At 40.3% G+C, this 13,630-nt stretch overlaps 1 protein-coding gene and 1 long non-coding RNA gene across 2 annotated transcripts in view; one reads left to right on the top strand and one right to left on the bottom strand.

Annotated features, from left to right (window-relative positions):
* Window positions 1-10,978, top strand: part of LOC122210547 — a 65,717-nt gene extending 54,739 nt beyond the window's left edge. The window contains exon 4 of the long non-coding RNA XR_006198123.1: window positions 10,941-10,978. This is a non-coding gene — a long non-coding RNA (uncharacterized LOC122210547). The remainder of the gene's footprint in view (window positions 1-10,940) is intronic.
* Window positions 5,476-13,630, bottom strand: part of KCNB2 (potassium voltage-gated channel subfamily B member 2) — a 354,979-nt gene continuing 346,824 nt past the window's right edge. Inside the window, exon 2 of the mRNA XM_042923269.1 lies at window positions 5,476-7,859. Coding sequence (XP_042779203.1) covers window positions 5,703-7,859 — 2,157 coding nt within the window. The 3' untranslated portion in view covers window positions 5,476-5,702. The remainder of the gene's footprint in view (window positions 7,860-13,630) is intronic.

The raw sequence follows: 13,630 nt of genomic DNA, 5'->3' as shown, positions 1-13,630 counted from the left end.
TAGAAAGTGTATGTGGTGGTCATTCAGATTCTAGATTGGGGAATGAAATCATTTGATTCTGAGGGAACAGAAAAATAGATTATAGGAATTTTCAGACTATAAACTGAAACATACTATTTCCAGCCCTCCCTGTGGAATTGGATTTCGCTTGGGAATATAATCTTTTTAAATAGAAATCTCTAGTAGACTGTAAAATTGAGGGATAAACTGTGCATAAATTAATTTCTGGCACATGGTAGAGCATAAATGTTAGTTGAATTAAATATTTTATCACAGCAATCTGGAAGTATCTGTTAAATCATAAGAAACAAATTCTTCAGGACACAGATTAAAATTGGAATTATGGTCTCAATTGTGAATTTCATGTCAGTAGTAAGTCTAAATTTTATGAAAGTACATACATGTACCTAATATAAATTTCTATGCTTAAAAAACCTCTTTAATTTACTCACACACTTCTTTACCTTTCTTCCTTTTTTTGGTACTTGTATCCTTTGCTGACCTTGGGCTGTCTTATTACTAAGAGAATCTCCCCCACTTCCCTTTATATGTGTATTTATAGATTAAAACCTTTTGAGACTTAATAATGAAGAGATTATGCATTAATGGTAATGGTAAATAGGACTTATGCAATTAACTCAGGCTGTTTTTAAAAAAGGCAAGTAGAAGAAACGATTATTGAAACCAATAGCATTATAAGGCAGGGTGGCATTCTATTATAGTAAGAACTAACTTCAATAATATAGAACCATGGTTTTAGAGTTGGGGCCTTTCCTCTTTCCTAGCAGGGCAGGGACTTTGAATGTGTCCACTTTTTACTTGGATATTGTAGAATCTTCTTTTTCTTTTTTTTTTCTTTTCTTAGTTCTGTTTGGGTGAGGACAATTACAAAGGAAAGACACCCAATGTATTTTCAAATTTACATGGACCTCGTGAATAAATCCTTTGAGTCAAGCTATATAATTGAATTTTAAATATCCTGCATTTAGAAACCTAGAGGGCTAAACAGAGAATAGTGATACATTGCTAAAATGTTGCCTATAGTTAATGGGAATTAAGAAAAACCTTTAAAATGGTTTGTTTTTAACCGCATAACCATCATCAAACTATTAAAATATAAAATGTGTTATAGACTTTTCACTGGTATTAAATCTTGCTCTAGTTATTAGTGTTAGACCATTATTAGCTATTTTGACAAGCAATATATCCGATTAAAAATTATTTTTCTATTTATCAGATAATACGGATAGCAACCTCACTCAATCAGGTTAACAATTTGTCTCACGTGTAATTTAAATTGTGATTCAAAGATAATTATGTATCAGATTTACATTCATACCATCTTGTCTGTTTCTTAGGAAAACAGTTTGTTGGAAAAGTATTTCACTTGTTCTGGTCATATGCTTCCCTGGTTTGATAATTGAGTGATTTTTTTTTCCATGTTCAGAAAGAGACATTTTTCAGTGACCCAAATGATCCTCAGCCTGGTTGTAAATGAGGCCAGGCAGTTAGCTCCGTGAAGTTAAGGGTTGTACTCTACCACCAAGCACAGTACCTTCTATGGAATACGGGGGTGCTCACCTAGTATTCATGGGTGTAATACCTAGTATTTAGTAATATCGGGGTGCTCACCTAGTATCTGCCGAATGAACGAACAATGAAATAACAAATTCAAGTAGACAAAATATTTGAACTTAGGCTAGAAGCAGTTCTAAAATTCTACTTATTTTGTTTCAGAAAATCAAGTGGCTTCCTTGAGCCCTCTGCCTAATAAGTATGTCATGTTACCTCATGAGCTATGGATTCTTTTCTTTAACCCAGGCGTGTGGCTCTTAAGATGAGAATTCTAAATTTGTCAAACATATGTGCTAAAGACGGTCAATATCATTTATCTCTAGTCATTACCATTTGGCATGAGCCACTGCTGCTTTAAGCAAACTGCAGGACTATAAATGCACTTCTAGGTTTTTTTTGTTTTTGTTTTTGTTTTGTTTTTACATAATTTCAGATATTAATAGGAAAAACCGTAATGAAACATACTATCATATGTTGGAATGCTGGACTTGATGCCAGACGACATGGATGAGGCCACGTTCTACTATTCACCAGTGACCTGTGTCAACGTGAGCAAAATGCATAACTTCTCTGGTCCTTTATTGATAAATGATAGCTAATTCAGAAAGCTGTCGTGAGGATTAAGTTCAACAAGAAATTAACTAGAAGGTACTCTACATATATAAGGCGTTTTTTTTTTTTTTTTTTGATATTCAAATTCCAAGTGAAAATAGTTGAATTGTTGGCTTTCCCCAGCTTGTGTCTACATGAGAGTGAGACTGTTTTGACAAGAAATTAATGGGAACAGACATTTGGCATAAATCCTCCTTGTAACCAGATCTAGTCATATCAGGATAATGTTTGATCTGAATGCTGGCTTCAAAGCAGTTGGTTTTGCCAGAGTGGAGAAATTTCTAGTGGAAATATTTAGAGACCATTTAGGTCAACCCCAGGGACTCACTCAATTATGTCACTCTTGTATTTGCGATCCAACCCGAGACATTTATCCATGTTCCCATTTCTATACTTTTATGATTGATCTCAGTTTTTGAGCTAAGATGATCTTGTGGCAATTTTCACTGGTTAAGATAGCTAGAAGAATCAAGTTAACCATTCTTGAGATTGTGTTCTTTTTTCATTCATTCAAATAGTCTCTACTCACTGAAGTTTGTCCTTGGTCACTGAGCTAGCTACCAATGAGGACACTTTCCTAGCAGCAGAAACTTCCCAGGGGCCTCAAGGAGCCAATCTATGTCCTTGTCATCCATGCAGTGCTTCTTAAGCTAGGGATATATTTTCCAGGGGGGTACAAAAGAGGTATATGAAGTTATAAGAGTATCAGTTTTACTAGTTGATAAGCAATATAAAACATCATTTCGTTTATATTGAAACATATGGAGTAAAATGCAGCATTTACATGAATTTTTAATGTAAAAATAAGACTTTGAAAGAATTCTGTGCTTGGTATATTTGCAGACCATCTCAGGCATACACACGTTCATTCTCTGCGTCAGGTGCAGTTCTTTGAAAAGGTTTAGCAAGTGCTGCAGAAGTGCATTCTGGGATCCCTTAGTTCCCAAACTGCCTCCCTATGAAACAACAAAGTCAGGTTTTTGTTTTGTTTTGTTTTTGTTTTTTTAGAGGAGCATTTTTTTCTTTCCTAGCTGAAGACTTTTAGGCTCAGAAGGGCTAAGAAGAAGTGAAGGCCAAGCTTTCCATAAGATGTTCTTGAAAACTCTTTGAAACTAAAAAAAATATTAAAGGGAAAAAACTTTTTAGGGAAAATGCTTCCAGGGTGCAATGTTTAGGATTCCTTATCTAGGCAAGATTTCTAACATTAAGCATTCTGGAGCAAGGTTCTCAGTAGAAAGCCTAATGGACACATGAAAGTGGGCATTTGTGAACCATCAGGGTAGTAAGACAAATCCACCTGTGCATACAGATAAATTAAAAAAAATTTAGTTCAATAACAGACATTAAAAAATAATTCATGAGACTATGTAAAGAAAATGCTTTTCATAACTTATTTGCTCTTCTAACAGCAGACGTAACTGACTTAAAAAACTCTAGGTAGAAAATTCAAACACTCTAGATTTACAAAAACAGATCAACATTTTGCTTTAGACACTGAAATAAGTATGAATAATGTAAATATCAATAGTTAATGACCACAAACCCGACAGGTTGTGTTTTGAGACAAACATGAAAACCTTAAGAAATTCTAAGCACAGTGAAAAAGAAATATTTAAAATTGTTTTTTAGCAGTAGGGATGCTTGGATGTCAACTAAGCATCTAACTTGTTTTCTTATCTGAGATATAATGACCAGATTCTGCTAATAAATGTTACTCCTTAAAGCCTGATGATCTAAACATGTGGGTTGTCTTTTCCAGTGTTTTTATCATAATTTGAAAAACAGAATAAAATTTAGCATTTTTTTTTCTTTAAATAAAAGTTGTGCTTTAAATTTGGTCCAGAATTTTCCCAACTCTTTCCATGAACCACACACACACATACATACACACGCACACACACAATGCACACACATACATACAAAATGCATTATGCTGAGGCAAAACTTGGACGTTCCTGAGAAACCAAAGAATCATATTAATTTGGAGTCTTCAGGGAGCTTAGAAATAGTTTTGTCTGGGTTTCATTGGCATAAAACTGAGACTTAGAGGTTTACAAGGCTTGTCCAGCATCACACATCTGGTAGTTGCAGATCTGGAATCAGAGCCTTAGTTTCCTGCGAAGCAAAATGCATTCAAACGACCTGGGTTCTTAGTACAGACTTCACCAGCAGGGTAACCACCAGCAAGTGTTTTAAGTCCTCTGGATTTCAGTGTTTTCAGTGGAAAATGCTGGAAGTGGCTTTCAATAACGGTGATCCTGATGATGCTTGGGGACGTTGGAAACGTGAGGGTGTTTCCAGTTGCTGCACTTACTGGCAGGTGCTATGGCACCTGGAGCCCTCCCCAGGTGGCAGCCGTCCCTCTCTCCACTGGGAAATACTGGGTGACCTGTTGCCAGGCCAGGGCTCTTTTTATGGTAACTCATTTCTGAACCCAGCTATCTATGAGAGGGGTGGCAGTCTCACTTAAATAGCTTTGCTTTTAGTTCATCAAAAATCACGTTTGGAATTCCCATTTTGGCATAGCTGCATTCTATCTTTAGTTCTTTAGACAGAACAGTTGATGTTGGATACAAGTGGAAAATACAATCATCTTTAGATGGCCAACATACAACTGAAAAAAAAAAAAAAGAAAAAGAAAGTGATTTCCAAATGTGGAGTGACGTTAAAAAAAAAAAAAGTTTAGTTGTATAGCCTTTGAAATATTTTCAGGTTTTTAGGCTGTGGCAGGATATATAATTGGCAAAATTTCAAGCTTAAATTTCAAATTTGTTGATATCTGGTCATTAAATCTTGCCTATTTTCATGATTTATAAATAGAACCACAAATGCCACGAGTAAGCAGAAGCACAAAAGAAAAATGCACCCTATGAATTATGTCACAATAAAAATACTGTATTCCTTTAAACAAATGTACTTATAAGAGCTTTATGACCCAAAGCAAGATATGTGAGATGGTTTAAGAAGAGGTTGCAATTTCGCAACAAGAAGTCTGTACAGCCCCTCGGGGCAGTAGCTGTGAAGGAAGTACCTGTGTCTCAGAAACTTGTTTCCATATGTTCTTGACAATTTTGCATCCCAGGTCCCATTATTTACAAAGTTAGGCATTTTGCAAGCTCAAAGCACCTTGATCCTCATAATTATGAATACATGCAGTGACATTTCATCCTTTCATGTGCAAATTCTAAAATTCATTGTAACAGAAAAGCAAAAAGTTGAAAATCTGTCTACAATTTGAAATGAAAGGATCAAAAATGTCAGACATTGCAGAATACTGGTTCCTAATAGAGCTCTCTTTATTTGTTCACCGTTCCTCAGTCATTTTGTGTTTGTTACAAAATGCAGTCTTGACTCTTTATTTAAACAGTACTTAAACTAAACTGTTCATGCCATGCAAAAATAACATTTTATGCACTTTTTTGGGGGGGCTTCCCATTTTTTTAGTTCACAGGCATTATTACCTCATTTTTAAGAAACAAGTTTTTTTTTTTTTTTTTTATTGCTTTTGTAACTAGTCACATGCTGGTTTCACGTGTGGGACAATAACCTGTGTCTCCTGGGTTGGAATGAATTTCTGGGGCAAACAAGTGGTTTTCCATCTTGCACCCTTCTTGACTATTGTCCTTTTTTACTTCAGCCACAGCATGGTAAATGTCTTGCCTACAGTTGTGACTTGTGTCCTGGGGGGAGGAAGAGCCCACACAGGCCTCTTCTCTTAAAGGGTCTCTTCCATCACTAGGTTTATCTGCACAGCAGTTTGGGCTGGGGTCGGCCTGCATGTCCCGTCTTGGCCCCTGGAGCTCTAAGAAGTCATCGTCTTCGCCAGTGTCTATTTCCGTGAAGCTCCTCCTCTCTCTCGACGAGAAAGGAAAGAGTTTCTGCTTGGGAAACCGAGGGGTCAGCCCTTTGGAAGGTCCCTGACAATGTGCCGAAACCTCGGTGCCCAGCAAGGGTCTGTCTCCCTGGGAGGGGGTCTCTTCTAAGAGGATGGTGCTGATGAGCTGCGGGGTGGTGAGGGAAAAGTCAGCCGCGGTGACGGGCAGTGGCCTGGCAGTGCTGGGCGGGGTCTGTGGGGCACTGCCTCTGTTTTCCTTAAAGTTCACTTTGAGGGATCTGGCTTTTAGCGGGTTGCTGCCTTTCAGCGAACTCTTAGGGCTCTCGGAGGTACTGTCAGACTGCAAAGGGCCGTGGAGCCCGCTTTGGGAAGCGCTGGCATCCAGGCTCACAGTTATGTCGACTGGAGCATATTCCAGGGTGGCATCCCTGGCCACAGGCCCTTTCTCTCTGGTTAGTGTGAGAAATGGGGGCCCCCTGGCTCTTTGGTGCTCTTCTGTCCCTGTGAGGTCGGGCGGGAACTTCATCTGCAAGTGAGAGGCGGACAGTGGCGGCAGGGGCGACCTCTCCGTCTCTGTGAAGTCGGTGGCACAGCTAGTGAAGCTGTCTATGCTGGAGGTGCTCTTCATGTCCACAATGACCTCGGTCTGTGCCACAGCCAGCTGCTCCTGCGGGCAGACCACTTCTTCCATTTCTATCTCTTCTTCGTACCCAGACGGCCTCTCGGGCTGTTCTTGGCAGTCTGGGTTCGGGTGAGAGTGAGGCTGGGTCTTGGTGATTTCGTTGTACAGCATCTCCAGTTTCTGGGCACTCAGATGCTGGGGGCTGGAGGAAGAAGTGTTGTTCAGCTGCTCGTGGGAGTCTTTCTGGCTAACCTCCTGGTACTTATTCTCGAAAGATTTGTTGGAGCTTGTTTCCAACAGAGCTTTCCTGGCCCACTTCCACCGGCTTGGAGAGAGGTGATTATCATCAGCCGAGTCCTTCGTGTTGGCCGACTCTCCTGCCTTCTCCACGGCCACGTCTATCAGTTCCATGCTTCGGGCAAAGGCATCTTTTAAGTTCATAGAAACGATGCTGCCATTCCTCTTGGCCCGCTCAAGAGCCTCTCTCCTTTTAATCGCCTTCTCCTGGCGTTTTTGCTCCTTGTAAAATTCAGAAAAATTGTTCACGATGATTGGGATGGGAAGGGCAATAACCAGGACCCCGGCAATACAGCAGAGGCCTCCCACGATTTTCCCCAATAATGTCTTCGGGTAAATGTCACCATAGCCTACGGTGGTCATGGTGATGGTGGCCCACCAAAACGATGCCGGGATACTGGTGAACTTGGTAGCATCTTCATCTTTCTCAGCAAAAAACACCAGGCTGGAAAATATCATTATCCCCATGGCCAAAAATAATATCAACAAGCCCAATTCGTTGTAACTCCGTCTGAGGGTGAACCCCAGAGACTGCAGGCCTGTGGAATGTCTGGCGAGTTTCAGGATTCTGAGAATGCGCATGATCCGGAAGATCTGAACCACGCGCCTCACGTTCTGGAACTGCAGCACACTCTTGTTGGACTCCGTGAGGAAGATGGTGACATAATATGGCAAGATGGCCAGCAAATCAATGACATTTAGTGGGCCTTTAAAGAACTTCCACTTATTTGGTGAGGACAGGAAGCGTAAAAGGTACTCCATGGTAAACCAAGCAATACACACAGCCTCCACGTGTGCTAATTGGGGGTTGTCGTTGGGTTGTCCAAATTCATCCATTTCCTGCAGCTCTGGAAGGGTGTTGAGAGACAGAGCAATGGTGGAGAGTACGATGAACAGGATAGACACGATGGCCAAGATCTGGAAAAGAGAAGGAAGTCCAAGTTAGCAAATCCTCTTAGTTGCTTAGGCAGCTGGGAGACATATGGGTTCCCCGTTCTCTACATGATCTGGATTGCTCAAAGATATTGCAAGAAGGGAATTTTACAACCTAAAATTCCCTAACCAATGCAAACACTTTCACTTTTTATGCGTTCATCTCACTTAGGAGCCCAACACAGCAAACATTTAAATTCTAGGGCCTAAGAAATTTGAAAAAAGTCCATTCCCTCGCCCCTGCCATTGCTCCGAGGCACACCTGTGTCAGTAACCACCCTTTGGAATCGCTTTGGGGAGCAATCTCTCCTCTCTTAGTTGTCGGTTATTTTTCTCTCTCAACCACCCGGTTTGTGTTTCTTTAAGTGAAATTGCCTGAGAAGCACAATAGGCTAGACAGAATTTGTGGTTTCTAGAAGCTTTGGTCTACAACTAAAACCACGAATGCAGACCTACACATGGAGAGATACCATGGCACTCAGTACAACAATGCTTCTCGTACAACGGATACCATTTACGCGGTAAGCACTGATGGCGGAACCAAGTCAGTACAGCCTTCATCCTGGGAGGTGCGGACTTCTGGCCAGCATCGTGTGGGAAAGGAAGGTTAGAGCTAGCTTAATTTAGTCAAGGAAAATCTCATAAATTTTAGAATGAAAGACAGCAGTCATAGAATGAAAATCTCATAAATTTTAGAATGAAAGACAGCAGTAGAATGAAGACAGCAGTCATAGCTGTTACATGGTGGTTGTGAAAATTGCATGACACACAAATATTGCTAAACAAATGAAAGGTACCCATACTATTAGAGGCTGAAATGAATAGGGGAACTTGATAGCATCTTTCTGGGAAGACAAAGGCCAAGAACAGGTATGTGGGAAATTGTGGAACCATGCACAATAGAGGCGGCCCAAGTAGGGACTTCTTTACTGTAAGCTGGTGTTCTAGATTTATAAGGATGAGAATGAAGACGAAAGTTTGAGAGCAACAGGAGGAAGCACTTTTTTGGTTTGTAAAGATGGTGTGTCTGGGACACACAATTCTTGGTGATGTAGGAAGCCTCTCTCACCTAGATTAGGTCTGGCTTGCTTGGTTTCATCTGACTTTTGTCAATGGTCTTGGGAGCTGTCATTGGTCTCAGTTACTATGTGCAGCTCCAAGAAAAATATCCTGACAGTGACCATTTAATTTAAAGATTCAGCATCAAGTAAATATTTCAAAGGACGATGATTAAGCAGCTTGAGACCCTACGGCGCAGTAAACCTGAGATCATGAAAAAATTAGTTTGTCTCTGACATCAGGACTTCTAAACAAGAGTCTTCTCTTGTTCATCTTTCTCCCTCCATTTTCTTCTCTTTATCCTTGTCAGTTTCTCTACTTCTGGGTTACTCTCCTTACCCATTCTCCTTTTATGCCTCCTTTATACCTTTCATTGTTTTTTTGTTCCTGTTCTTCCAGCTTCCATCTTTCTCCTCAAATCTCTCTCAAGTAAAACCACAGTATAACATATGTAAGAGTGTGTTACAGATATTGAATAAAGATGTATGTTTCCTTAACTTAAAGAACAGTATTTTACTCTTAGTGTTTTAAATCTTTTTCTTAAACAAAACTAAAGTACTTTTGACTTGAGTATCCTTCAGAATTTCCTTTAAAAATGTGGATCAATGAATCGCAGTAGAAAAAAGGTTCTATTCATCCTATTCTAAGAGATTGTGGAGGCTAAAGTTAGACATCCTCCTAGAAGGTTTAGATAAACCCATGGATAATGGGTTCAGAGGGTTTATTAAGGGCAAGTTGGGAATGCTCACCTCAAATTTCCACCCACAGAGGCCAATGGCGGGGCGGCACTAACAAAATTCTGTCACTACAAGATTCCTTAGGGAGCACTGGCCAGGTCCCATCCATTCTTATGCTCTTACCATAAGTAACCAGTCCCTCTGTATTTTCTAGGCGGTCACACTGTTGTTTAGTAAGTGTATTATATTAAGTGGGCATTTTAAGTACTGGGGTTGCTGCCATCATTCTTACATTAATCCATATTCTAGGTTTTCTATATCTTATCTGTTCACCTGCCCATTTTGGATGCATCTTACTAATGACTGTCACTTCAAAGATCAAGGAGAAGAGTAGAATTACAAATGAAGCCATTCCATTATCTTCCAACCTTTTGGACAAAGGGCAAAATTGGATGGTCCAGGGTGGACCTTCAGTTTTCCTTGGCTCCACAATCACATTTTGACTGTAATTAATTTGACTTCAGTAGCTAACTTGGGGAACTAATGAAACACTGTAGAGTCCTAATACAGTCTATAGGCCAGATGATGGCAACTTAACAAACTAGGCTGCCCTTTATACCTGTAAATTCAGCACATGCCCAACGTGATTTGGAGTACATTCTTGAAGGAAAAGAATGACTAAAAATACCAAACACTCAAGCTCTTAGCAACCCCATATTCATATTAAAGAAACCATAGGTACTGAAGCGCATTATTTTCTGTCTCATGTTCAAATTTAATCTGTCAAAATCCATTTGCTCTCAGTTTAGAGAAATGGTTATTTTAAATATCTTGTGAAGCTTGGAGTTCTCCCAGAAAGACGGCGCTTTAGATAAATTATTCAATATATACCAAAGATGATGTGTGGTGCAATAAGCCAAATGCGAGCTTATTGTTTTATTGTAGCGTTTAAACAAAATAAATATAATAAATGTGGCATTTTGGTCTAAGCTACAGGATACACTTCTAAACATGGATATTTTTTAGTATAGCAAACCCTTATGGCACTTAGGCATTACTTCTTTTATCCTAACCACGCACAAGTTAGATGTTGAACTCCTGTGGCCTCTAACAACTGGACTCGAGAGCTGGCTGTGTATCTCAGCTCTAGCAAGCAGACTTAGGTCTGCACATGGCAAATGAAGGGGAAATGCAGAAATTCCAAACAATTATCTGTGCGATATTGGCCGCACAGATAATTGCGGAGATAATTGGAGATATGGACTAGGTCATCTCCATGGTCCCTTTCTTTCTAAAAATTTTTTTAAATGTTTATTTATTTTTGACACAGAGAGAGAGGAGACAGAGCACGATCAGGAGAGGAGCAGAGAGAGAGGGAGACACAGAACCTGAAGCAGGCTCCAGGCTCCGAGCTGTCAGCACTGAGCCCGGTGCGGGGCTCAAACCCACAAACTGCGAGATCATGAGCTGAGCCAAAGCCGGACGCTCAACCGACTGAGCCACCCAGGCGCCCCTCCACAGTCCCCTCCACCTCTTACGTGTGACGATTCTCTTTCTAAACCACCACCTTTTGCTAATTCCAGTCATGTGTGCCATCTATACCAAGGACAAATCGCAACTGATCCTATCATTTGGTTGAATGGCCAAAATATACTTTTGTTGCTTAAGAAATAAAAAGTCAGATGAGAAGACTTTGAAAACTATTGCCCTGTTCTGTTCTAAGCATTTGGTTACTGGGAATAGACAGTCTTTCTGGAAAAAACTTTTCTTTCATTTTGAATCACCTGGAAAATGACGTTAATTCTTCACATAAACACAGAAGTTCAGAGGATCACATGGAGTTAAGATTAGGGCCCCTGACACTTGCATTAATAGGTACCAAAAACTGGTTGCATTGATATCAGTGAGAGGAAGTAAGGCAGTTGGGAGACTTGCCTCAATTGCACCAACTTGTTGATGTGATATCCTTTGAAGGGATATAATGGTGTTACTGGGTGTTTTGTGGTGGAAAGAACACAAGACAGGGAATTAAAACACATGCCTCTACCTCTGTGGGCCACTTGGACAAGCCGGCTGCCTCTCTGAGCTTCAGGTCCCTTATCCGTAAAATAAGGTGAACCACACTTGTCTTGTCTGCCTCCCAGGGTCGGTAAGGATCAAACTAGATAATGCACACGAAGCAACCTATAAAATGTAAAGTCGGATAAGTGCAAGGAATGCTGGACGTGTGTCTGGACACAGTCTTTGGCCAGCATCAAGAGGAAATGAAATATACTTGGACTGTTTATCCCCCATTTAGATACAATTTCATATCTGCTTTAAATTCACTGATGTCCAACAGTCCACAAAAGCACGTGGAAACGTCTGTGCTTTGCACTGAAGGTCAGTGTGGGTACATTCTCTCTCTCTCTCCCCTCTTCCCTACCCTCTCCTTCCTTCCTTCATGGATATAAACTGGAAGGTGAAACTGAGTTTCAAGCCCTGAACTATATAGCATACGGGCTTTCTCTTCCTAGCGGGAGAGAACACATTTAAAAACAAAACTTATCAGAAATAGAAAACAATATGGGGAATGTGATGATAAGAATTTTTAGGAGAAGGGCACCTGGGTGGCTCAGTCAGTTAAGCGTCTGACTTCGGCTCAGGTCATGATCTCATGGCTTGTGTGTTTGAGCCCCGCATCGGGCTCTGTGCTGACAGCTCAGAGCCTGCAGCCTGCTTTGGATTCTGTATCTCTGGCTCTCCCTATCCCTCCCCTGCTTGCACTCTCTCAAAAATAAACAAACATTAAAAAAAAAAAAAAAAAGAAGAACTCTTTTTAAAAAAAAAAGGATTTTCTGAACCAGCTTATTTAAATTGACAGGAAGGAAAAATCCTGTGACAAACATTATTAGGAGCATAAATAATTTTCTACTTTCAGAAAAAGGACAAGGCATGAACACATAAGCCAAAGTTTAAACCATTTGTCAAGGGAAGAGACTAGAAGTTGGTTAGAATATCATGATTTCACCCACTGATCTACTTTTTAAAAAAAATTTTTTTTTGATGTTCATTTATTCATTGAGAGAGAGAGAGCAAGCACATGAGCAGGGGAGGGATAGAGAGAGGGGGACACAGAATCCGAAGCAGGCTCCAGGCTCTGAGCTGTCAGCACAGAGCCTAACACGGGGCTCAAACTCATGAGCAGTGAGATCATGACCTGAGTCGAAGTCGGACGCTTAACTGACTGCTACCCATGTGCCCCTTTTTTATTTTATTAATTTTTTTTAATGTTTATTCATTGAGAGAGAGAGAGAGAGAGCGCAGATATCCTATTTCTAAAGACACTATCAACCATAGCAAACCAGAAAGTAAATCCTTTGGTTTTAAGAAAAGCAAACCAGAAAGTAAATCCTTTGGAAGAACCATCTAAATTTGCAGTTCTAGCTTCTCATATTCCTAGAATACCTGGTGCTGTCCTCTACACTGGTGGTCCTCAGTTGACTACTAGCTCTTTCTTCTCCAGAATGTTCCCTTGGCTCTCCCAGGACAAAAGGGAATCTGTGCTTAAGTACCCTCTGCTGATCTGCACATGCTAGCATGAAGCCCTTATGTGCTAACTGATGTGAGCATGACACATGCAAAGCAGCCGCATCACTGAAAAGTTCAGTTGCCTGTCCGTTATTTTGGCCCTGTTGGTAACAGGAACCCAGGAATTCAATCCTCCGCCACCTCCATTCGTGTGCTGTTCACTGAGGGTTTGAAAAGACTTAGTCATCCATGCTCAAACTGAGGTCAGCAGTCAGCCTGTATAATGCCTTTCATTTGGGGAAGGGTGTGAGAAACATTCTAGTTCCACATACTATCGAATTCTTCTTTCAATTTTTTTATTCTCACGTACAAAACCAATTCTTTGAGAGAAGAGTTTTTGGTTATCTTCTGACTGAAGACACTGTTTTAATAGTTTCTTGGTATCTCCGGGAATAAGCTTTGTTTCACTACTCATGATGATATGTTTCTGTATTTTAAAAGGTTAGATTT

The sequence above is a fragment of the Panthera leo genome, chromosome F2 (assembly GCF_018350215.1).
Source record: "Panthera leo isolate Ple1 chromosome F2, P.leo_Ple1_pat1.1, whole genome shotgun sequence".
Lineage (NCBI taxonomy): Eukaryota > Metazoa > Chordata > Mammalia > Carnivora > Felidae > Panthera > Panthera leo.
Note: the sequence above shows the minus strand (reverse complement) of the source record. Positions and strands in the feature narration are given on the sequence as shown.